At 35.6% G+C, this 27,396-nt stretch overlaps 1 protein-coding gene across 5 annotated transcripts in view; it reads left to right on the plus strand.

The window, feature by feature from the left end:
• LOC115210287 overlaps nucleotides 1-17,112 on the plus strand; it is a 114,468-nt gene extending 97,356 nt beyond the window's left edge. For 3 of the 5 annotated variants that reach the window (XM_029778790.2, XM_029778792.2, XM_029778791.2), the window contains 4 exons: nucleotides 549-683; nucleotides 10,529-10,678; nucleotides 12,421-12,567; nucleotides 14,904-17,112. In XM_029778790.2, the coding sequence (XP_029634650.1) occupies nucleotides 549-683; nucleotides 10,529-10,678; nucleotides 12,421-12,567; nucleotides 14,904-15,031 (560 nt within the window). In that variant the 3' untranslated portion in view covers nucleotides 15,032-17,112. The remainder of the gene's footprint in view (nucleotides 1-548; nucleotides 684-10,528; nucleotides 10,679-12,420; nucleotides 12,568-14,903) is intronic. The other 2 variants (XM_036502083.1, XM_029778793.2) reach the window with 1 other exon arrangement.
• Nucleotides 17,113-27,396: the final 10,284 nt, after the last annotated feature.

Consider the following 27,396-nt stretch of genomic DNA (forward strand, 5'->3'; position numbering starts at 1 on the left):
AAGTTTACTCTAAAAATATAAGCAATTTGTTTTCTGACAGCTTTATAATGAATCTTGACTTCACAGCTAGTGGGGGGAAAAAAAATTACTAAAAATTTTTTTGTCAGTTATAATAGAAATTAATCTATGAATCGAGCTTGCTGCTGATATTTTTACAAATAAATCATTTTGATGAAGTAATCTGTAAAAACTAAAACTTGAAATAAAAATCTCTATATTTATATTTTTTAGAAGCGATATAAACAATATACAGCATACTATAAAAGTATTATTACCTTCAATATACTATAAAAGTATTATTTCCTTAAATATTTCTCTGATATTGTGTTGAAACAAAAGCAGATATAATCTTAGAATTTCTCAGATCACTGACTATAATTAGCCAATGCATATAACTAAAAAGTGATATTGTGCATTGTTATACGAGGTGTTCCATTATATATTTTTTTTCTAATCTAACTTGTATGCATTTGAAAACTTATAGCAGAACATTAAATTTCTGTAATATTCCTATTCCAGTTGAAATTAATTATCCTTACTGATTTTAGAGTGTAAATATGAGAAGGGTGAGTGGTCTGCCTGTGACCCTGTCACTAATAAAAAGGTCCGTGTTCTAACTTTACGTCGAGGGGATCCAAATAGCTGTGAAAAGGAAAAGACAATAAGCAAGTCCTGTCGCCGAAGTGAGTTAATATGATTTAACTTTTTTTAAAAAATTTTTTTCTTGAATTTATCAGCACTTGTTATTGTTGATGCCTGAGTTTCCTTGCATTGCTATAGTTTTTGTAAATTACTAAACCCTACACCTGTTTCTATTAGGTGGTTGACTGGCAGAGTTATTAGAGGGTTGGATGGAATGTATTGTGATAATTGTTCTAACTCGCTGCACTCCTGAGTTCAAATCCTGCCAAGGTACTCTTGTCTTTCATCTTTACAAGGATTAATTGAAAAGAAGTACCAGCACAATGCTGGTGTAGCCTCCTCTCTCTCTGTCTTTCTCTCCAGCTATCAAACACTGGATGTTCTACTGGGTCCAGGGCAGGAGGGCTCAGAGAGTGACCCTGTCTGCATGCAGCTATATGAACACGTAAACATTTTGCAAAAGCATGGCATTTGTTACTCAGTCTTTCTTGCTTGTGAGTGTGTTAGCTATAGCTTTTTTTTAAGCTTTTACACCTGTTTTATCATAGTTCAAATTAAGTTATTTGATCAAACTGAAATTTCTTTTATCTGTTTCCTTTTGTCAGTGGTTTTAAAGGAATAAATCAAGATATTTCTTGGATTTATTGATAATAGTTGTTTTTATTAATAGATTAATCTTTCAGTGAAGATAACTTTTTTCATTCAATGTCATTTGAAATAGTCCATTACTCATCTCAGCTAACAATGTAATATTTTGTCTTCATCAATAATATTTTCCTAACAATTCAGATTCTTAGTTGTAGTCATTGTCATGATTATTATCATGATCATCATCACCATCCTCATCATCATCACCATCTTCATCATTGTTTTTATCATCGTGCATTTGATTTTCTTTGCTAGCATGCTGTTGTTGTGGTTGTTTAATCCCAGGTCAGCCTTGACAAAGTAGGCCTATGATCAAAGGCATTCTTTGCAAGACCATCTAGATTTAGCTGCTAGAAGTGGCAGCTAAATCACATAGAGTTTCTTTTATTGGCTTGATGCTGGCATGGGCATTACATGTACACAATTCTAATACGTGATCTGATTATGTTTAACTCCACTTCAATACTATATTTTTCATGAAATATACTGCCTTTCTTTCGATTAATTTTGAAAATAAAGAAGAATTTTGTCAGATAACTTTGTTGTTATTAAGCTGGTGTTTGGAGCATAAATTTGCATGAAATTTTGATGGAAGGTTTTAAATCATTTTAAAGAAAATGGTTTGTATTGTAGGACCAGTGGCAGTTTTAGATGGATTGTTATGGAAAGGGTTAAAGTTTTTAAACATTATTTGAGGCAAGTGTTGTATAGAAATGTTATTTAGAAACATCTGCTATTACAAGAATACCTCAACTTAGCATTTCAGTTGTTTCCAAATATCTAACTGCTAGAAGAGAAGCAAATTGTTAAATGAGATTATTCCTTAAATTTGCCAGTCATTTTGCCTTGCTGTGTGATTGGTTCAGCTCATCAAAATTATAAAACAACCAATAATGAGAAACTAGCTAGAATATGCTACATTATTTTAAAAATTAAGTAGCTTTACAGCTATTCCCAAGGTGACTATTTTCATTACCTATGTTGTGTTGAAATACACCAGATTCAGCTAGAAATTTCCAAAATTAACCAGTCTGATTGGAAGGACGAATTGATTGATATGTTTCAAGATGAAAGAGAAATGGAGAGAAGGTGAATACAGTATGCATGCACCACATCAATATACAAACTAACTGAATGAGTGAATGAACAAACACTTAAATGCACATTATCAAAGTGTGTGTGGGTATTAAACATTTAAAATAATCATTATGAATGTTTAGTATTCATTTTGCATAATTAATAATTAAATTTTTATTTTTATGATTTTTAAAAAATATTATTAAAATGGGGTATCATTAAAAGGGAAGTTGTGTAGCAAAGTTTTGCAATATTTTGGATTGTATTCAGTTATTTGAAGCCAAATATCCAAATGCAATAAATTAAGTTATGCTGGTTTAATACTGTTCTTCCATTACTGCTTGCAAACTGGCAGAGCCATTAGCACACTGGGTGAAATGCTTAGCGGTGTTTCACCCATTGCTACATTCAGAGTTCAAATTCCACCAAGGTTGACTTTGCCTTTCATCTTTTTGGGATTGATAAAGTAACAGTTAAACACTGGGGTTGATGTAATCGACTAATCCCCTGCCCCCAAATTTCAGGCTTTGTGCCTACAGAAGAAAGGATTATTTATTGTTTTAGTCATTTTCTGCATTTCCTTCCTTTGCTACTTTATGTGATACTTTTTGTGTTATTATTTGTCACAATGTCTACATTACTCTTTCTTTGGCCAATCATTTTTATAACTATTATTGCATGTATTAACTATGGCTGAGTGCTTAAAATATTTGCTATGCATTTACAAGGCCCTGGGTTTGTTCCCACTGCATGGCATCTTGGACAAGTGTCTTTTATCATAGCCTCAAGTCAACTCAAGCATTGTGTGTGAAATTGGAGAATCAGAAATTGTGTGCAAATCCATCACAAGGATTACACCTGTAATCTACAAGTTCAACCTTGTCACAGGTATCATGCAGCCTCTACCTGAGAATTACATTAAGACACACTGATGTCTTACATGTTAATTTAACAAACAGGTAGCCCTGTTCATTGAACAGCTGAATACTTATTGTCAAAACTGATGGTAATACCTTTTATGTGTTTATGTTAAACGAGTAAAATGCCCTCCGTCCAATGGATGGTGCTGAGTTGTCAAACAATTAAACCAAATTTTCTCAAAACAACTTGTCTGACTGTCCCATAGGCCTCCCCTTTGAGAAACACTGATTTAACCTAAATTTGAGACACCAGCAAAAGAAGAAATAAAGATAGACTTTTTTTTCTATTCCAATAAAAATGATTTTACAAATGCACGTTCCTACGGCTTTATCGATCGCATTCTCACCTGGAATCGATTTTTGTAATTTTTTTCAAGACACCCTGATACCCTCGGTATCTACATATCAAATTTGAGCGCAATCGGATGGAGAATGCCCAAGATCCTAGAAGACACACAGACAGACAGACAGAACAGATTTTATATAATAGATAAGCATCATGACCTTTGCAGACCTTTCCAGACTTATAAGATTGATATGGCTGATGCCTAGCTTGAATATCTGCAAGTCAATGCCCACGAGAAAAACACGGGTAGGGTACAAACTGTGGGGCTGAGCTGAATGCTTGCAACAAGTTAGGCACCAGTAAAGGTATCCCAGAACCAAATGACTGTGTTGAACTGGATAGAATATTGAGCCTCATCACCTCATGTGGGGCCTAAGAAGAGAAAACTCCTCCTCTTCCTAGGTCTCACATTGAAAAGAATTACTGTTTTTACTAGTTATTTAACTACTTGAATAGTAGCTGAATTGTGGTTGTATTGCTGTTCATGTTACATATGTTACTGCTTGTGTTTTATTATCTACAATATTATTCTACTTTCCATGATGTTCGTGTGGCGGTGTATTATGCTTCAGACAGTCTTAACTATGGAATGAAACTGAAGACATAATTGTAATCCTTAACAGAATGAAATAGTGCTTTGGAGATCTATAAATTTATGCATGAAAATATGAATGTGAAAATTTATAAAAGTGGAATGTCCATGGTTTTTTATTCTAAAGGTTGTGGTTTTAATATTCATGTTACTTTATATGTTTTTTTGTATTACAGCTTTATACCTGTGTTACCATTGCCTCCTTTTTATGTTGTGTGACAATTTCTATTTCATGTTGTGTTACTATGTCTGCTTAGTTATATTACAGCTTCAATACGTGTGCTATTGCTTTTACTACATGTGTTACTGTATCATTTTACAGCTTCTCTTACATGTTGTTTCTATTCCTGTTTATTCACGATACATTTATCATATGTTGCATTACAACTTCTACTACATGTATTATTGTATCATTTTACAGCTTTTTTTGTATAGCTGTACTATTGTATGTATTGCATGTTATATTACTGTTTCTGTTTATTCATGTAACAGCCTTTATTACATGTTGCATTACAGCTTTAGCTACATTTTCTGTTATTGACTACTTACATTGTCTTATACTATAGTTTATGATATTTCCTAGATTGCTTCTTATAATATTCATGCTATTACCCATATTGTGTCTTATTGGTACTACAGTTGTGTCATTGGAATTATAGCCTAATTGCTAAAGAAGCAGTGGGTTGTGTATCCATGGAGCAGTAACACCACATGGCATTTAACTGTCCAGACAATATGGTTATTAAGAAGCGCTCTGAACCAATAGAAGTCACTCCTGTACCACTGCTTTAAGCAGTATTGTTTCATCTTAGTCCTGATTAAATAGACATATGATTACAAGCATTTTAGCTGTGACACCCATCTTTTGTTTATTGGGCCTATTGTATCTAGAACTACATTACAAAGAAAATAGATGCTATATGAAGGGATGCTGAAAAGTTCCTGGTTTTAGGGATATGGTGAAAGGCCTGGTTGGAAGCCCAATCTTCCAAGTTCTTTCACAGGCCTTAGAAAAACTGAAGGACCACTGCAATAAGTGTGTGAATCTGAGAGGGAAATATGTTGCATAAAATCATAATTAACTGATCCTCCTGTATTTTTTTTACCCAAAGCCAGGAATCTCTCAACATCCCCTTGTTTAATGACAAGCATTTTAGCTGTGACATTCCGGTTTTGTTTATAAGAGCTAGTGTATCTGGATCTACATTACAAAGAAAAAAATAGTGGATAAAAAATAATGAGGTATGTGATAAAGTGAGATTTGGCTACTATTTCTACCTCATAGAGGTATGATGAATGTAGTGTTAACTGGTAGAGATAAGTTCCAAAAACTAGAAAATAGATCATGGGGAAGCCTATCCAGTGTACTTATTTAACCTTCTGGAAACACAACATGATGATGATGTATGAGATATTGTCCAATTAATCAATAAGTTATATATCATTACTTTTATTGATTCTAATCTATGATGTTATTCAGCTACAGTTTCTGTACATGAAAATTTAACCATGAAATTAAACTAAGATGATCTTTTTTATGCACAAAATTTATATTTCCTGTAAAATTGGCATTGGGAAGAGTACCCAGTCACAGAAACCATACCAAAGGAGACAATGGAGCATGATGCAGTCCTTAGATTCTTTGGATTCTATCAAATCATCCAACCATACCGTTATAGAACATTGACATTATATGATGATGATGATGATGCTTTTTATCATTAGTAAAATAATTTAGATTTGATAAAACTTTACTAATGTTGTTGAGCTATAACAAAATAAAATTATGGATAGATTATATCTTTGACTTCATTCCATAGTTGAAGTTTTTCTGTTCTTTATACATATAAAAATAAAAATAATAGATAACAACACTCAAAGTAGAACCGGTGGCAAGTGTATAACAAAGAATATAATATTTGATGATGTTCTCTCCAAAAATTACACCTTCAGTACAACCTGTATAATTTGACATCATCAGATAAATCAAATCCTTGAGAAAAAATACAATTTCAAATGAAATTATATATTTCATGATTCTCTTAAACTTCCAGCCATCACATACTTTACAAAATAAGTATGGAAAATCTACAGATACTGCTTTACTTTTCCATGCCCTTGGTTGCTTGTCTTTGTACCTGAAGTGTTTCTACCATTATTGCAATAGCCTTAGCTCGTTGGAGCTAGCTAATTTCAGACTGTCTTTACTCAGGCCCACTCAATACAATTGTCTTTTATCACCTATAACTAGAGGTCGCCAAATTTTTTCGACCATTGGCCCTCTTTAGCCATTTGTCCTTCCGCATTGACCACCCTCCTCATTTAAAATATTTTAATACCCTACCCTTCCATACCATATCTTAAATGCATACTGGATACTGAGGCTGGCAATTAAAATGTTAGCTAAAATATACATGTACGACAAATCTAGAAATTCTATTGAAGATGACACACTTTTTACATTTAAAACTTCGTGTACATTATTAAAATTTCAATTTTTATGAAATTGTTTTCATGGTTAGAAAATGTGAAAAATACATTATATTGCTGGAATATCTTTTATTGAAATTGACAACATCAATGTGAGGGATGAGCATTGCGCTGACTAAGTATTTGAAGCAGTTCATCTGGGTGAGCTTGTCTTTTGCACGCCAACCTCCATTCGACCTCTTGGCTATCATCGACCCCTGTAATTCCTCGCCGAACCCTAGGAAGTCACTCGGACCCCCTTTGGCGACCCTTGACATATACTCCCCTCCCCACTCTTCCAGCCCTGCATTGACAATTTCCTCCTTATCTTTATCTTATAGAATGAGGACCCTCTTCAATTCTGTCTGTCCTCATATTGTTCCTGCTTTGCATGGACTTGAAAATGTTCACGAACATCAGCCATACCAACAAACATCCAAGAAGCATCTGCTTTATTTTGACTAAACCATTCCAAAAATTAAAACTGTTCCTCATGACACTTTGTTACAAATGTCATTATTGCAATTGTTTCTCATGTTAACGTTTGTTACATCTGTTGTCACTGGTGTTACTATGTGAACTATGTTTCACATTACTGTTCATGTTTATTTTGTTACTGATGTTTGTAAAAAAACTGTTACATTATCATCTGTGTTACATCTGTTATTACTGGTGTTACTCCATCAACTGTGTGTTACTACAAGAGCTGTTACATTATTGTCTGTTTTGTCAGTGTTACTCCATAAACTATTTTTTCATGCTACTGTTTGTGTAACATCTGTTGTTGTTGGTGTTACATCTGTTGCTGTTAGTATAATTATTATAACTGCTTCTGTTATAGTTGTTATTACTGGTGTTACAAGTTGAAATGTTTCCCATATTAATGTTTATGTTACTTATGATGTTGTTGGTGTTACTCCCTGAACTCTCTTCTGATACTTTTATGTTACATCTGTTACTGCTGTTGTTACTTGCATACACTCATATTATTTTTTGCATTATATCTATGATAACAGGAACTATTCATTATACTGTTTGTGCTACACATAATGTTATCTATATCTTTTATTAAAATATTATTTCATGTTACTACTTGTACTACAATTGTTAACATTAGTGTTACTATTTCAACTGTTTTTACTTAACTGTTAGTGTTACATGTGTTGTTATTGATATTACTACACAAATGCTTTCTTTGTGTCTTATATCTGTTGCTACTGGTGTTACAACCTGAACAGTTTCATATGTGAATGTATGTGTTCATTTACTGTTACTGTTCTTGATTCTGGGCTGTCCCCTTCCGAGGCTTGACGGTTTTGAATTGTTATCCTTGTTTCTGTAGCTTTACTTTTTCCTAGGTAGGAGTCTTGGACCTAGACAAACCCATTTTTGTCTCTGAGAAGAGGTGGTCCTTATTAGTCTGGCCTCTGTTTTTTGACCTGTTCAGCGAGAGAGGTTCTACGGGGTCTTGTACTCAGTTGAAAGAAACTTTGGGGTCATTGAGGCACAGAAGCCAGCATAATACAATGAGGAATGGATATTGTAATGCATATTACTTCTTTACCAATGTTAAATCTTCTGTTGGTTCTTTAACTTCTTGGTGGAATCCACTACCAGCATTACATGCATTTCTAATTTCATATTGATATGATTGCTGCATATCACTGATTGAGTTACTAATTCTTATAATTGACTCTTACATAAATAGTCAGTATTCTGACATAGTTGGGAGAGATGTTATTATTATAACTAATTTGTTTGGGTGTAGAGCCAGGACCTTATAACAGCATTTTCTTTATAAGAGTTCAATCCAAAATGGATATAAAATGATGCTGATGATAAAGTTGATGTAAGTTGCATTGTAAAGGGTGGTAAGCCAGCAGAATTTCTAGTATACTGGGAACAATGCTTAGCAGTATTTCATCCCTCTGTATGTTCTTTGTTCAAATTTCACTGAGGTTGACTTTGCCTTTGATTCTTTTAGTTTTATTAAAATAAGTACCAATTGAACATTGGGACTGATGTAATTGACTTACCCACTCCCACAAACTTGCTGGTCTTGTCCCAAATTTTGAAATCAGTTTTACTCTAGAAAATGAGATACTTTTGTAAAGAATTCAACATGTAGGAAATTACTGAAGTTTTAAGAGTTCATGAAGTTCATTCAACATTTCATATTTAAATTACATCAATTACTGCTTCAGTGCAGTAACTGATATCCAGCCAGTGAACTGGGAGAATCATGAGAGTATTAGACAAAATGCTTCTAGCAATTTGAGTTCCAAAGCTACTAAGATTAACTTTACCTTCTTTCATCCTTCCAAGTTAAATACTTTAACCCTTTTGTTACCAACCCGGCCAAAACCGGCTCTGGCTCTGTAGTACGAATGTCTTGTTTTCATAAGTTTTTCATTAAAATATACCACCAAACCTTAGTTGCAATTTATGTTCCTAACACTAGCTTAATGATAATTAAATTATTTTACTAAATTCTTTGTTATATTTAAAATAATTGAAAGAAACACAGAGCATCTCAAAATAAATACAGTAACGAAAGGGTTAAATACCAGGCTAGTGCAGTTAGCTAGCAGAACTGTTAGCTCCTTGAACATGATGACTCCTTATGGCATTTATTCTAGCTCTTAACATTCTGAGTTCTAATGCTGCTGCGACCTACCTGGAAGGTGGACCTAATTCATCACCTGGGTTAACACTACTGCTTGCTACTTTGGGTGTCTTTCACTGCATTCATATTTTTGCAAGCATTCAGGTCAGGCCTCTATTTTGAGGATGTCTTCATCCCTCACAACAGTTTTGAAAAATGTGATGAGTACCGCCCACCCTCATCACTGAACATAATTATCATCAGCATAATGTCCACTTTTTCGTGCTTTTATGGATTGAACAGAGTTTATTGGGGCAAATTTTCTATGGCTTGATGTCCTTCCTATTGTCAACCTTCACCTGTTTCCAAGTGAGGTAATATTTTCCCATGGCCAGACATATTCTTACAGAATATTAGAAATGAATAACACTGTTTGTAAGACAGTGACACCCTTTAATGACTAGCACATAATGTGAAGACAAAGAGACACATATATCTACCAGTTCCAAACAAGGTTTTGGTCAACCTGGGATTATTGCAGAAGACACTTGCTCAAGGTGCTATGCTGTAGTACTGAACGTGGCACCATGTGGTTGAGAAGCAAACTTCTTAACTACACAGCCATATCATTCAGGTGAGAAACAAGCAAGAATAAACCAAAAAGAAAAGAAAAGAAAAGAAAAGAGAAACATTAAAAACAGCAAAGTACAAAGTCATGGTATTTAATCCTCTGGATAAAAGGAAATAAGGATAAGTCACAGACTTCAGACAATGATCCTTTGTTAAGACAAGAGAGGAAAAACTTTGAAGAAAAAAATGTTGATTCATGTAACATGTTGTTACATTTTTGAATCAACAGCAAATTTTTTTTCCTTCCTTATTTTTTTCTATCTTTTCTTTTTTGATGAAGGATCACTGTCTGAAATATTGCCTTATCTTGTTTTCTATTCATCCACAACAATAAATATATTGGCTCTTGTTTATTAAAAAAAAAAGAAGTTTTTCCTTGTTCTTCAATTAAATATTAATTACTAAAATATATATAGCAATATTTCATAAATGTGAGAATGTTTAACTCATGGAAGGTCCTTCCTAGTTTCATTATTGTTGTATTCATAGCATTAATTGTCCCAGTTTTAGGAGCAGTAAACTAAACATTCTCTGGTTTATCTATTTTACTTCTAGTGAGTAAAACTTCTATTATTAATTTATTTTCCTCTTGTTTGTAGATTGTAAATATAACAAAGGAGCATGGTCAAAATGTGACCCAACTACAAAAACTAAAAGCCGAACACTAACTTTGAAGGCTCTGAGTGACAGCTCGTGTCCAGCCAGCAAGCCACAGACTAAGGACTGCAAGGGTAATGTGAATAACAAAGGTATGTTTTATCTCTGTTCACTTTTACAAGCATTGAGTGACATAAAGGTTTTCTTGTCTACTTTTATATCTCACTTTGAACTTTTTAATGAATTACATACGCCACCTCATTTTAGTTGACACAAAATTGTATTTCTAATATTTTAATAGGCTCAGGTTTGGCTATATGGCAAGAAGCTTGCTTCTCAACCATATGGTTCTGGGGTTCAGTCCCACTGTGTGGCACTTTGGGCAAGTGTCTTTTACTATAGCCTTGGGCCAACCAAAATCTTGTGAGTGGATTTGGTAGGCAGAAACTGAAAAAAATCTATTGTAAAGTTACATACGTACATACATTCATACATACATACATACATACATACATACATACATACATATATATCAATAATAATAGTGATTGTTTCTTATTAGGAACAAAATGGTTAATAGGACTGCTACAGAAGTGCACAAGTAAATGAGACGAGTATAACAAACTTTGGTTGTAGAACAAACAACAAATTTAAGGTCATCCACCTAACATATCACTGGATGTGATATGTTAGGTGGATGACCTTAAATTTGTTGTTTGTTCTACAACCAAAGTCTGTTATACATACATACATATATATATATATATCTATACAATATGTTACATTACTCGGTAGTCAAGATAAAACTCTGAGTTTCAGATGCCGAAGTGGAAATCCACAACACCATCTCTTCGGTTATCTGGCTATTTGAAAACGTTATGAAAAAATACGGTATTTTTTCATAACGTTTTCAAATAGCCAGATAACCGAAGAGATGGTGTTGTGGATTTCCACTTCGGCATCTGAAACTCAGAGTTTTATCTTGACTACCGAGTAATGTAACATATTGTATAGATAAATTTCCTCTATTTACATAATATTGAGGTCTCTTTCTTTCTTTTGTTATCTTACCGTTTTATCAATATATATATATATATATATATATATATATGTACGTATGTATGTGTGTGTGTGTGTATATATATATATATATATATATAAATGTCTGTGTCTGTGTTTGTCTTCTACCGCTGCTTGACAACTGGTGTTGGTTTGTTTACATCCGGATAACTTATCAGTTTGATGAAAAGAGACCAAAAGAATAAGTAACAAAATACAAGTACTGGTATCAATTCATTAGACTAAAAGTTCTTCAAGATGGTACCCCAGCATGGCTGCAGTCTAATGACTGAAACATAAAAGATACAAGATCCATTAAGTCTGTGGCAATAATTTATAATATGCTAAATCATTATTATATTGTATAAAAAAACTTACTGGAAATACTTATAATATGCATAGAGCATAGAAAACGGAAAAAGAAAATGAAAATCTATCTTTCAAATATTCCTTCTTTGCAATTCAGAAGGTTAAATTTTATTACATTTTAACATTTTTAGTACATAATATTATGGGTAGATTCATTTTTGATGCCAGTCCCATTCTTGTAGACTGAATGTTTTTTGCCTCTGGCTGGAGATGGAAATTGAGTTGTGTTCTAAACTGAAACACATGGATTTGTTATTATGATACTTGCCTTATACCCTAAGGAGTTTTTCATCTTTCGTTTATATGCTAGTCTGATTTGATGTGCCAAAAGTTGATGATCTGAAGGGAACTAGTGTTTCTAGTGCCAATTGGCCATAACTATGTAAATAGAAATAACTCTGCTAAAGTGATGTAACAGTGATGAGTAATTTCTTTTTTTTATTTTGATTTTTCACTGAAATTCTAGGTTGCAAATATTCATATGGGGACTGGAGTGCTTGTAATACAACAAGCAACATTCGTACCAAGACTATGACACTAGATAGTGGAGATCGTTCAATGTGTGAAGCAACTAAAACAGTGACAAAGTCTTGCAACAAGAAAGGCGGAAAAGGTAAGTAGTAGTAGTAGTATAGTAGTAGTAGTAGTAGTAGTAGTAGTAGTAGTAGTGGTGGTGGTGGTGGTGATAGTTTATTCTTTTTCACTTATTTTATTTGAAATATTTTCTCAGTCATGACTGATTGAGTGACACATGGCTGAAATGATCAGGAGCTGATCTTTTGTCACAGAAGTTATGAGTGAAACCATTGTATCCAGTATTGAATTGGTTTGTTGCATTGAAAACAGGTCCTATTTTCATTTTGCAGTGATTAGCATTATGTGGAGTACCTTGGTATGCATGTTTCCTCTAATTTAGTGATGTGTGAATATTCTGAATGAATGATTTACCTTGAAAGCTGCTGTATGCAGCTGTATATAATAAATACTCTATATTCTGTTGCTCTTCCAATATAAACATTGGCACTCCGTCGGTTACAATGAGGATTCCAGTTGATCTGATCAATAGAACAGCCTGCTCATAAAATTAATGTACATATGGTTGAGCACTCCACTGACACGTGTACCCTTAGTGTAGCTGTGAGGGAGATTCAGTGTGTCACAGAGTGTGACAAGGCTGGCCCTTTCAAATACAGGTGCTATTCATTTTTGCCAGCTGAGTGGACTGAAAAATCATGAAATAAAGTGTCTTACTCATGGATACAACACGTCACTGGGAATTGAACTCATGACCTTACAATTGTGAGCCAAATACCCTAACTATTAAACCACATGCATTCACAACGTAAACATTATTACCTGTATTTATTACCTTCAGTATATCTACGACTACAGTGTCCAATGTATCTTTCCCTTATTTAAGATGGTGAAGGTTTGATTGGAGGAGAATTTGGTCACTACTTCTGACAGATTGAGTAACTGTATAGAGGTTCCCACCTTCACTTGGAAAAGAAGAACAAGACTTGTAAATCTGCTATGCTTTCCTTTAGGTTGAAAGGTCATGTTAGCTAAGGATTAGCTAAAAGTGTGTTGAATGACTATGTTGAAGGCAACTTAATAATCTCATCTAAAAAGAAAGGATTGTTTATAAGAAAGAAATCAAAAATATATTTCTAGGCTTGAGAGGCACTGATGTCATTATGTTGTGCATATATTAATAATTTGTGAAGGCTTAGTGATTAGGATATTTGGCTCACGATTGTAAGGTCATGAGTTCAATTCCTGGCAACACCTTGTGTCCTTGAGCAAGACACATTATTTCATGTTACTCCAGTTCACTCAGCTGGCAAAAATGAGTAGCACCTGTATTTCAAAGGGCCATCATTGTCACACTCTGTGTTATGCTGAATCTCCCTGAGAACTACATTAAAGATACATGTGTCTGTGGAGTGCTTGGCCACATGCATGTTAATTTCACAAGCAGGCTGTTCTGCTCAGATCAACTGGAACCCATATTGTCATTACCGACAGAGTGCCATATCAACAATTTACTTAAAAATTTAGCAATAGGAATAGTTACATAGAAGATAAGTGGACTGGAGTAACATGAAATAAAGTGTCTTGCTCAAGGACACAATATGTTGCTAGGAACTGAACACATGACCTTACAATCATGAGCCAAATACCCTAACCACTAAGCTATGCACCTTCACAAATTGTTGATACAAGCACAACATAAGGTTATTTCATATTGTATGTTATAATAATTGCAGGATAGATATTTTATTCTTTGAGCATTTTTAATGTATGAAATGTATTTATGATTATGTTGAGATATTCTGTTACAGTGAACAGTTTAGAAAGCATGTAATCAAGTGTGTGAGGAAAGAATTTAGGGAAATGTTTTTTAGCTGCTTTTGAAAGGTAGTTTGAGAAGCAAAATTATTTAATAGTAGACTCAAATAGCATTATAGCCATAGTAAGTATGAAATGTTGACAAATCATTCAACTGCATTCATTATTATAACAGTTTATTATTTTTTTATGTGATTATACCTATTATTAACATTTTCAGAATGGGATGGGAAACTCCTTGCTTTAGGCCAAATTCCACTCGCATTTAATTTTGAAACCATTTACTCAAGAAGTCTCTAAAACTGTCATGAAAAAAAAAAAAAAAAAGAGAGAAGACTGAAAAAACTCCTGTTTAAGTATTATAAGCAAAACAGTTCATATAATTGCAAACACACTATTTTTCTCAGTTCAGTTATGTTAGCAATTCACCTCTTGCACTACAAAAGTTTCTCATTCCTTAGATTGCAGTCTTCCAAAGACCTTGTTTAACATGGTATGATCTTATCTATAAAATAGTTCTTGTGAATAAAGAATTTTTGCACATAAAAATGAGTTTTTAATTAAACATTAATATTGTATGGATTTTGTATTTTTCAGAACGTTGCTTCTTTGGCGCATGGGGAGAATTTGGTCCATGCAGAAATGGAGTGAAAATTAAGAAAAGAGTTGTGCAGTATGGTGACTCAGAATGTATGAAACGTGCTGTGAAGACATTAAGTTGTTAATTATTTTCAGAGGAAATAGGGTCTTCTGAAATTGCTTGATTTTTTTAAATGTATTTTCTTAAGTTTCTTTTTTTCCTCCCATTTGTGTATAAGTATAATTAACAAATTAACTTTAATCAAAATAAAGTAATTTTATTACACTTCTTTGGCTATATAGACTTATAGAAATGTCTGTAATATTTGCCTCACCTATGTGTATCCTTTGTCTTTTGTTTGTTATAATATTAAAAGATAGTACACAGACCCTAAATGTGTTTTAGGACATAATTTCAATTACTGGGATACCGTATAATCTGAGTTTTTAAAAATAAATCTGTCTTATATTATTATTTGATTTTATCAATTAAGAAAATAACATTTAAAGTTAACTGAAGATAAAATTGTGTGTAAAAGGAATTAATTAACTGGTTAAGTTGCCTTTAGAGATTAATTGACAGCATTTCAGACAGAACAAAGTGTCTTTTCTGCCAATGGCACTGTTTAAGGAATCATGGAAATATGAATGACAGGTTTGGAAAGAAAATGAAATCTAAAACGATTATGGAAAGAATTTGACATTGTTGTTGACAGTGGCCAGTGATAACATGTTTTGGTAAAATAGTCAAGAATATTCATTGTAAGATTTACCGTAGATATTTTTTAAAAAATGAGGGCTAGTTTGGATTTCTATAGCTCTCAATTTTCATTTGAGTTTATTTTTTGTTTATTGATGTATTAATCATCATATTAGAAAGACAAGCTGTATAATCTTTGTCTGGTAATAATGTTATGTTCAGTTATTCAGTATGCATTGGTGTTGATATATGAAGTTAATTCAAAGCTGTTATCAGTGAGAAGAGATGGTGACAATCAGCTACAGCTATTGGTATTTGTAATGAAAATAAATATTAATAATAATGATAATTATAATAGCAGTAAAGGTGCACTTCATACAGGTAACGATAAATGTTGATGACAACCTCTACAAGGTGTCATAGTTATTAACCAAGCTTTTGATGGTTGCCACAAATGTAGACAATCACAGTTTGCAATCATTTTGATTCTAACACACATATATATATAACTATATATATATATGTGTGTGTGTGTGTTATAGATAGCTTTTGTCATCAACAGTTAACAAAATAATCATAGGTAAGTTCAGTTACTGAGTTACTGATTAGTAAAACAGTACATCAGAACACTAACAGCTATAATTTGGAATGCTTATATATATATATGTATACGATTGAGGAAGCTACAACTTTCAGACAATCTCAGCATAATCTGAATTCCTTCAATCAAGTGTAGGCTCATTTAAAAGAAATCTATTGCTATCAGCTTCAGTTACAGGTTGCCATTCTCAGAAGTAACAACACATTCAGCAGTCATAGTAGTAACACTGAAATTCTCTTTTATTTCCCCATAAACCCAGTTTTACTTTTCATTTATGTTAAAATCAAATTAAACATTGCTTTTTGTGTTTGTATATAAATCATACATATACACATATTTACACATAGCTACATTCATATATGTGTTTTTGTCAATATAATCATAGCTATATTTATATATACATATATATATATATATTCACATGTACCTATACATATATATATCTTAGTGTGCATGTGTTTAATTTCAATCCAAATGTAGACTTGTATCATTTTATTTCATTAATTCTGCCATCCTTTATAACGAAAATATCTGTGGTAAACTCATTCAACATAACATGAAGTAACATGAAATAAGGGGATAGTAACCTTGACTTTTAAAAATATGGTTGATCTGTCATATTATTTGGAATGTTTCAATTCTGATAGTCTCTTGGTTTTCTTCTGATATTCCTTTGGTTTCCATTCTACCCATTCAAATGTTTGAGAAGAAGAAAACCTCCATTGAGAGTCAAACTGGCTCAGAAAGAAAAGTATGAATTGTGTTGATTTGAAAGAAGAAACATTTTAAATGAAGACAAATTGCTTTGCTAATCTGCTGTAATCAGGAGTAACTTTGCAGCTTCCACTTATAACTTAGCAGCTCATCTATCACTGTAACAATTTTATTGCTTTTTTTTGATTTTCTTAATAAACAGTTTCCTAAAACTTTGTCTTGCTGCTATTCTTTTTTGAGCATTTCATTCTTGCTATAATTAATTTAAATTTTGTACAATCAATATGCATAATAGGAAAGTGAAAAATCAACAATGTCTTTGGAAAAGAAAATATCAATAATTTTAAATTAAGGTATTCAGTTTCTTATAACTATGAAGATAAGATACATAGTAGCTCTCCTAAGAAACTCTTGCCATTGCTAAATGCATTCTATAATTACATGCATAGCAAACTGTAAGCAATTTTTAATGAGAGTTACAAAGAAAATGATGTTACTTGTTAGTGCTTTGTCCTATATCATTGAACCACTTGACATCAGAATCAACAGAGCAATGAAAAAAATAATCAATTTTCAAGGAAATTAGATTATGTAGCAACACAGTTTCCCATTCACTAACAAAATGTACACGCCTTTCCTCCAAAAATAAAAAATAAAAAAAAAACAACTTGCATTTGAATATAATGCACAATTCTGAAGATGATGTAGAGTGGAATCTACACCAAATCATAAACTAGCAACTGCATTGAATGACCTTATTTTGTAGTGCTCATATGAGTACAAATATCTGGGGATTTGTAGTGAAGTGAGATGGAAGAAATAAAATAAATCTAGTAATATAAAAATAAAAATAATCATACTGTATAAATCCAAAATCAACATAGACATATATCTTGTATGCTTGCAGCAAAGTCTAGTTTCACCAACATTCGTTGATTCACCAGTAGAGATGCTAACACAGAAAGGAAGTTTCCACAGCAGATATTATTTATAAGAATAAAGTTTGGATAACTCTATATAGCAGCAATTTTGATAAAACTGGTAAAACTAATAAAACGTATGAAGTATCTTTGATTATTCAAGCAAAACTTGTAATGAAATATTGGTTTCAAATTTTGGCACAGGCCAGCAAGTTCGAGGGAGGGGTAAGTCGATTACATCAACCCCAGTCCTCAACTGGTATATATTTTGTTGACTTGAAAAGATGGAAGGTAAAGGTTTCCTTGGCAGCATTTGAACTCAGAAAATAGCGACAGACAAAACACTGCTATACTTTCAGCCTTCAATTAACCTAGCCCTCCTAATTTTCAAAAAAAAAAACCTCGTTTCTGTAGTCACATTTCGTTTCTCAGTTGCTGCTTGGATCACCACCTCATCCTTAAAGGTTTCTGCCTCCATTTCTACCCCACTCTCCACTCTGCTACAACCATCCTACCCACACTCCATACTACATTCTACCGCCTTATGAGCGCCACCATTCGTTCAAATCTCTCCAAAATACACACTATCGACCATCTTCTCCCTCTTGCTTTTTCCATCTTCTCCTCTCAGTCACCCTCCCATGCAAACACTACGTTATGTTACATAATTCATTTAAATCATCTCTTTCATTAATTTCTTGCTCACACCAAACAATGTAAACTCCACTCACTCCTCCATTCCATCACACCCGATGCCACTATCCCAACTCCACTACTCTCACCCTCCCTGATACGCTCACCAAACCCCTCACACACATACACCCACCACTCACTCCCAGCCTTCCGCCATCCCCACCACGCCTCCTACTTCTATCCCATCCACCCCTTCTCCACTTCAGTCTGTTGTTACCATTCCCCCAGATTTTCTTCTCTCTGAGGCGGAGCGCTCCCTCCTCTGTAGGGGTCTGCGCTTCATCTCCCTTCCTTCCATCCAGCAACGAATTTCGGACTCGTACCGATATCCACAGCGCCTTGTTAGGTTGTGCGCGCTTTTCCGCGACACTCCACCAATATCTAATGAGGAGGTGGTGTGGCGCGCGGACCTCTACAAGGCGGAAGCTTTCCGCCAACTTCAAGACACCTCCTTTTACTACCCTCTGCTCTCTAACCCCACGTCCAGCAACCAACAGACTGTGTCCTCCACTATCCTACGTTGAGGCCCAAATACACCCAAGTTTCACTGGTCTCACTCCCGAACTATACGGCCGTTATATTGACGACTGTATCGGTACGACCTCACTCTCCCGCGAACATCTAGACTCCTTCCCCTCTTTCGTCAAATCTTTCCATCCTGCCCTTCACTTCTGCACTATCTCTGACACCTCTGTCTCCTTTCTTGACATTTCAGTCAGCAGTCATCACTCTACTCTCACCATTTCCATCCACTGCAAACACACAGACTCACATTCATACCTTAACTTTTCCTCCTCCTACCCTAAACACACCAAGCTTTCCCTCCCCTGTTCCCAATTCCTCTGTCTAAGCAGACTCTGCAGTGACTACCATGACTTTGAGACTCAGTCTCAACTCATGGTTCGCCACTTCATCCTACGTGGATATCCCCTTACCACTATCCAGAGCACGTTCCATGGACAGTGCATCTGCTCTCTCCTCCGCACCCGCCCCGCCGTTCCCGTTTCCCCTCACCTACCGCCCCGCCACCCTACCTCTCCAACGCACCACTCTTCGAGCCTTCCGGCGACCCCAGTCCGACCCTCCACTTCGCACATCTCCTCTAACAGACCCCTCCCCTCCTTCAAACGAGCCCACAACCTACGAGAACTCTTGGTCCACAGCTTCTTCCCTAACCCAACCGCCCACGCTGCCGCACTTGCCCTTACTTCTCCAACACCATCCTCCTCACTAGCACTCATCATCGACCCTATCATATCACCAACTCCTTCACCTGCACTTCTTCCAATGTCATCTACTGCATCTCCTGCTCTCTCTGCCCTTCTCTATTCATCGGACAAACGAGACGCCGCTTGGCTGACCGGTTCGTGGAACACCTCCGAGACATCCGACTCGGCAATGACACCCCTGTCTTGCGCCATTTCCGCTCTACTGGTCACTCTTTACAACACCTGTCTGTGTCCGGATTATTCTTGCACAGGGGCCATTCGGACTCCAGTTTGCGCCGTGAACAAGGATTAATCTTCTCTCTTCGCGCAGAGAGAAAGCACAAACAGAAAAACCGCTGTAAAGCAGCACAAAACAATCAGCACCCCTCAAACAAAACACCAACACAACACGAATACTACAAAAAGCATCTATGAGGGTGTAGGAGCGTTTGTATAGTTGTAGCTAGCATGTTCACAGTTTACCTTTAAGTACCCACATTTTAGACCATCACTGTTCTGCAAGCGTCACATGACCATGCTCGTTCGTGCTGATTGGATGCTTTAAGTCATCCACTCAGACCGCTCCATTTTGAGCCTACTCTTAGCTATTTAAAGATGCCTTTTCCTGCTATTTTCTTCAGTGGGGTGGGTCGTCATGATGGAGTTCGGATCTTTGGCATAGAGCAAGTTTTATTCCGCTATGCTTTCTCAGTGAGGAGAGAATTGTCAGAAGAGATTTTTGTCGCCATGCTATGTGTTTTTCCCGAGCACATCATCTTGAAGCTGCACGAGAAACTAATGTATTTTTATTAACAGAATTATTCATGTGTACCAGTCTGCTGTATCTTCTATTAGCGGAGAAATAAATGTGGCCGCCAACTTTAACTTGTGTTTTAGTATTTCTTGATGTCCTTTATCATGACCCGTTTGAAATGAGAAGATTATAATATTACCAGAACCTTAGCCACATTCACCTTTTCACATCGCTAAATAGTATTCGTCTTCCAATTTCACGTAAGAGCCTTGGCAGAAGATACTTGCTCAAAATGCTGCAAAGAGAAATCAGGGCCATATCAGAGTCAAATTAGTAAAATGAATCATCAAAGTCAATTCGACCAGAAAATACAACATTCTTTCCTCGGAGAAAAATTAGAGTCTGAGAAAACAAGTGTTGGTTAGCTTAGTGTAAGGAAGTCATAAAAATTTGCACAATGGTAACCCTTAGTTCTACTGATAAAGATCATCTTTATCTTTATTTCGGTTACGCACTTGAATTATTTCAGAACATTATCAGGAAAACCAATCAGATCACAGAAACTATTTGTAAACAATAACAAAGGTTATCACTTTCTGAAAAGCTCAGATCGCTTATACTGAGAAAGCAGAAATAGTGGCACAAGACGCAAAGTTACACATTTTGCATGAATCAATTTTACCCGCATTTAGAAAGCTGTTTAAAAAATGTTAGAAATTAAGAGAGGACAAAAATTCCACTCTCAAATAATATCTTTCCTAAACGAGTTATGGATCTGTTAGATAAGAAAGATGTAAGGTGTCAGAATAAACTTCAGAATCTGCTTGCAAGCTAATGAATCAACAGACATTGGTAACAAAGCATAATTACATTTCTTTGCTTTACTGATGGAGACCAAATTATAAAGCAGTTCTTTTTGACTACAAAAGAAAAAAAAATTGCCATACCCAATGAGAGGTTAAGGTGTCTTTCATAATATATTTGACGACTTTGAAAAATGGAAGTCAAGCATCAGAATGATCAGAATTTGTTCTACTGGGACTCCATCCGCGTAAGCTCTATAAAAGGTTTGCATCACTCATAAAACAGCATAAGCGTAGTGTTATGGAGATGCATTGTATTCTCCGAAGGGAGTTGCACATTTTAAAAACATTAGCAGATGAATGTAAAATATATTTTCGACGAAGTTGGAATGTTTATTTTCCATTGAAGAATTGCTTATTTGAACAAATTTGTTTCGATGTGGATTCATAGTAGAAGTGTAGTTTTACACACAAAAGTCATATAACTGTTAAGAAGAAAGGTGTAAGAGATATAAACATGTTAACAGTGCCAACAGAAATATGGGCATACCTCACATTTTGGAAAAGCTGCATTCCTAAAAATGTCGCCGTAACATAGAATGTAGTAACATGAAACCCATTTTCTCATTGACTTTCATGTCATAGACTGAGATGCTTTCCGACGGAAAAAAATTAAAAAAACATACAGTACAGGGTGTACATGCATTAAAACGTTAGAAAAATGCATTAAGAAATTAATAACAGGAATAGCTTAGTAGGGTAAATAATACTTGTCACAAAATATGTTCACTCTACGTCAGCAAAAAGTTGTAGTCTTCGGGTGCAAGAATGGAAATGAGAGACGGCAAGGGATGGAATAGTATTGTCGAAGGATGGACGAATTGATGTACACAAAACAATGTGCGTCTAGGAGGCGGGGGTAGGTTGTTCCTAGTAAGAACGTTGAAAGTAATAAGAAAAATGATTGTAGGAGAAAACATGAGTCGAAAGAATCAAATTGGTAGGCTGTAAGAGCAAAAATGTACAGAGAATGGAGACAGAAAAATAAATGTCAAGATGTGTGGCCGGAAGTATTAAGTTGATAAATCAAATATATATTATTTCTAAGAAAGAAAAAAAATACGCATATGAGCATATCGGGATTTTAGTTTGTAAAATTGTTAAAATTTGTTCCTGTGTCCATAAGAGTGTAGTTACAAGTAGTACCCAAAATTATGAGAATATGCAAAATAAAGTTGAAAATATTCTCATTTCGCTTGATAAGCTGATTGCATTTCAGAAGGACATAGCGTTTGAAAAAACTAAAGCTAAAGATGGTAACTTCGAAATACTCGCAATAATGTCAAGATAATTAATAGAAATAATTCTTGTTAGGTAGTTGAAAAAATAGGAAGGCAATAAAAACTTTTATTTTCCAAATTAATAATAGGCTATTAAAATAAGTTTCCGGACATCTATATTTAACATGTTCGTGTACACACAAATATAAAAAGACTTACGCTGCGGTAAATGCCTGGGAAGAAAATTTTTTTTGTAAAACTGCCGTTCATAAATTTGCTGACAAAACTTAACACACACCAGCAAATTTATTGTTTACTGTGTATATATAAGAGCGGTAGTTCTTAGTAGACTATGGACGATAGATTCCTTGTTGCTGATGAAACGTAACGACGCAGAAACACGCGTCCTACAATCTGATGACGTAATTCACGGCTAACTCGGCGTGTTTTTACATACATTCTCTGTAAGGAGAATTTCTCTTCCTAGATACTTAACGTCGTGATTGTCTTTCTATGTTTGAAGGTACACGGACATGTTAAAAATATAAATGCACACAACCTTATTTTAATCATGACTGCCTAGTGTGCCTTTAACTAATAGAATTCTATAATGGGATTTGAAGCCTATTTATCAAAACTTTATTTGCTTAAAATTATCCGAAGGAAAAGAATTGGCTTCCATATCCAGCGATTGCAGATTTAAAATCAAGCCCGCATACATAACGGACATAATCGACACTGTCGGGTTGGTCAAATGGGTATTTACAGATTGGTATTAAGTTTAGCTGCGTGTTGTCCCACAATAAGCCAACTCCGAACGTTGTTAAAATGTCATTAGTTTTTATCGAATATTATTATAGCAGAGTAGTGTGGTGTGTTAGAGACGAATGAAGTTTGCAATTCCATAACAAACAGATGGGATTAAATCACGTGAGAGGCGGGAATAATGTTCTGACCATCTTAGTTGAAGAATCTTTTTAACTCGGAGGTGAACTTCATCCAAGGAAAACTTGTCGATATTATAACGAACCTAGTGTGAGTATATCTTCTCTTGTACTTTCGGGGTACAAGAAAGCAATCACTAGCCGTTGCTTTAATAATCCAGAATTCTACCAGTCAGAAACAACAAGACGCAGACGTAAATAATATATATACTACTTTATTCTCTAATGTGGTAACAGTAACAATAAGTGGTTATCTGATGTCCTTGGTTCTGGGCGCGCAAGGCTGAAAGTTAATCGATTGTAATATTTACAATGTTCAGCCGCTAAAAACAGAACGGGTTAAAGATGGCGGCGAACAATGGAGACGATGTTGGTCTGCAACAATTTGGTTAAAGGCCTTTTGGTAAGGTGCTGCTAGAATCAAGTCCAGACGGAGAGAAAATATTTCGTGACCGTCGCCTTCAGTCGCTGCTGTCTCAAGTCCCCGCTGACTGCTGCTAGTGGTCAAACGTTCTACGACCCCCTTGCCTTGGCTAACTACCACGTAGGCAAAAGGGTCGTGCTTCCGGTGGTTCGCGCATGCGCGAGAGGGCCCTTCCTTTCTGTGCCTTGGTGAAGGCACCAACACTCGCACGCGCGAAATAGAAAATGGACGGTGCGCGCGCGCGCACCGTTATAGGATCACTACAAGGCTCCCCTCCAGTGCGTACGCACGAAGGAAACTTATTGTAGTGACTGCAAAACTCAAGGTGGATACCAGATAATCAAATAGCACACAATATAATAAAATGGCAAAATTTATAACATACACAAGAAATTTACTAAAGGAAAAAGAGAAAAAATACTCAATGAGCAAAAATCAAGAGTGCATGCATGAAAGTGTATACGTCACAAAGTATAAACCCTTCCGCTGAAAGGAGCGGAGGGAAAGCAAAACTCACAGTCAATGAACCTAGGCGAAATTAAAATCCAACTTCTCTAAAGGTGGTTGATCTTGCAAAATAACAGTTAAATCAATTGCTGCAGGAGAGGAAATGGAATTGACAGAAGCTCGCTAGTAACACAAAAGGCAAAAGTGCAAACATGCTGGTGTGATGCGCGACACAGATAATTTTCTGTTAATTACGTGACCAACAGTGGTCTAACAGGGAAAAATAATTACGCCTAAACATGGCGCAGCGCATGTGAACATCCGACTTCTATGAGTCGGGAAAAGAATTAAGCTAACGCAAACGTGTTGCAAAAAACAAGGCAATACACGTGCGAAGCAAAAGGCGCATGAAATGCAATAGTGCTTGCCAGACCGAAAAACAGCAATGAATATGCCAGTGGTTGAGCGATTATATGCCTCGTTCGTACAGGAACAAAGGTATGGCATGCTGGCGCGTTATAATGGACAAACAACCCTCTCTATGTATACGTGACCCCTAGGGTCTATAGAAATGAGGGGTGTCCACAAAAGGCAAATTTAGCATGGAAAAAAAAACAAGCGAGAAAAGCATGTGTGACGTATGTATGTGAGAGATAGCATTTATGTGTGTGTACGTGTGTGCGACAGAAATACATACAAGGTGAATGCGAGCAAAAATAAATACAGCGCATAGAAAAAATGTCTCTCGGGGCTATTCCAGACAAGAGTTAATTTACCAGTCTGTAATAGCCTGATGCACAATAGCAGTTCGTTCTGTAACAGAATGTTGAAATCACAAATGCAGATGCCGGTTGAACACAATGTGTAGCGGTTGTAGCTTCGATGCTGTGACATGTTAAATCGTTACAGAAGAATCTCGCAGATAGACGGTGCTGTTAATCCTTGGTGTGCATATGCACATACAGCGTGCACGCTAAAGTTCCGCGAGTTGCTATGTACATCTTGTGGAGGTCGACGGTGTTGAAAGGCGACGGTGGTGGTGGAAGGCGACTGTAGTGGACTTGAGACAACATCGTTCTTAGTGATGATGGCGACGAAGATAACGACGACGTGAAGTAGAAAGACGACGATGGCGATGACGAAGGTGGAGAAAAGGCATCGAATATATGATGGCGTCCGTCATCATGGCTGTAGAATAAGAAAGAGGCTCCTTCTACAACTGTTTGTAGTGGCCGGAAACAAATCGTCGAAAGATGATGACTGCGTAGAGTTAAATCGTGTTCCGACTTCGCAGAAAAACTGGATTTCTTTGTTGTTAAGTGATCTCCGGTTTTAGACTAGAATCACGTCGGGGGTCCACCAGTGTAACGACCTTAGTGTTGTGTGAATATAATTCTCTTGTACTTTCGGGGTACAAGAGGCAATCACTAGCCGTTGCTTTAATAATCCAGAATTCTACCAGTCAGAAACAACAAGACGCAGACGTAAATAATATATATACTACTTTATTCTCTAATGTGGTAACAGTAACAATAAGTGGTTATCTGATGTCCTTGGTTCTGGGCGCGCAAGGCTGAAAGTTAATCGATTGTAATATTTACAATGTTCAGCCGCTAAAAACAGAACGGGTTAAAGATGGCGGCGAACAATGGAGACGATGTTGGTCTGCAACAATTTGGTTAAAGGCCTTTTGGTAAGGTGCTGCTAGAATCAAGTCCAGACGGAGGGAAAATATTTCGTGACCGTCGCCTTCAGTCGCTGCTGTCTCAAGTCCCCGCTGACTGCTGCTAGTGGTCAAACGTTCTACGACCCCCTTGCCTTGGCTAACTACCACGTAGGCAAAAGGGTCGTGCTTCCAGTGGTTCGCGCATGCGCGAGAGGGCCCTTCCTTTCTGTGCCTTGGTGAAGGCACCAACACTCGCACGCGCGAAATAGAAAATGGACGGTGCGCGCGCGCGCACCGTTATAGGATCACTACAATATAAAGGGCTTGTTGCTTGTGCTTTCGAAGTACCGCTCTCTGATTTGTTTACGCCGGTTGTGCTTATATAACCACAAAAGCGCGGCTTCTACTTGTACAAAATAAACCAAGCTTTAATATGGGGTGATATTTGAGGTTAATGAGCAGGACATATTTCGAGTTGATAAGCAGGACATATCGCCAGTCTGGTTTGGGTCTAGTTACTGAAGCTGTAAATTTTCAATTCTAGGACTTGCTACAGCACATTAGCTAAAAAGCTTTATCTATTTTAATCAAGTTTTGTACATCAGAATTTGAAGATTCTTTACCACCCAGTAACATTAAATACAAGCGAAAATGAATGAGAGACATCTTGGCATTGAAAACAGATGTTTATCTCAAATACGTCCAAGCAGAAATGTCACTACCAAATATGACGTTAATATTTCCTATCGATAACCTTTATTTAATACATATCTTTTAACTTTATTTGCAAAGTTCGGGAAAATATTTTTGTTTGCTTTAAAATGTGCTGCGAGTAAAATATACTTTGGCAAAAAGTGATAAAGCTTTCTTATTAGTTCAATGCAGACCGAGCAACCGCGCAGAAAATCCTTCGTAGAGTCGTCCTTAAATTGTCTTATAACGAAGCCAATACACAGGGTTATCAACTTAGCTCATTTCTAGAAATAACTAACAGGAAAATAGTCACCTAGCGAATAAATATAAATCCAGATAATTTTCAAAATAATGTAGTGAATTCTATCAAGTTTTTCAAATTAGTATTTTTATATAGGCGTAGGAGTGGCTGTGTGGTAAGTAGCTTGCTTACCAACCACATGGGTCCTGGTTCAGTCCCACTGCGTGGCACCTTCGTCAAGTGTCTTCTACTATAGCCTCGGGGCGACCAAAGCCTTGTGAGTGGATTTGGTAGACGGACACTGAAAGAAGCCCGTCGTATATATGATATATATATATATATATAATATATATATATATATATATATATATATGTATGTATGTATATATATGTATGTATGTATGTATATGTATGTATGTATGT

Source organism: Octopus sinensis, linkage group LG4, assembly GCF_006345805.1.
Source record: "Octopus sinensis linkage group LG4, ASM634580v1, whole genome shotgun sequence".
In the NCBI taxonomy this organism is placed as follows: Eukaryota; Metazoa; Mollusca; class Cephalopoda; order Octopoda; family Octopodidae; genus Octopus; species Octopus sinensis.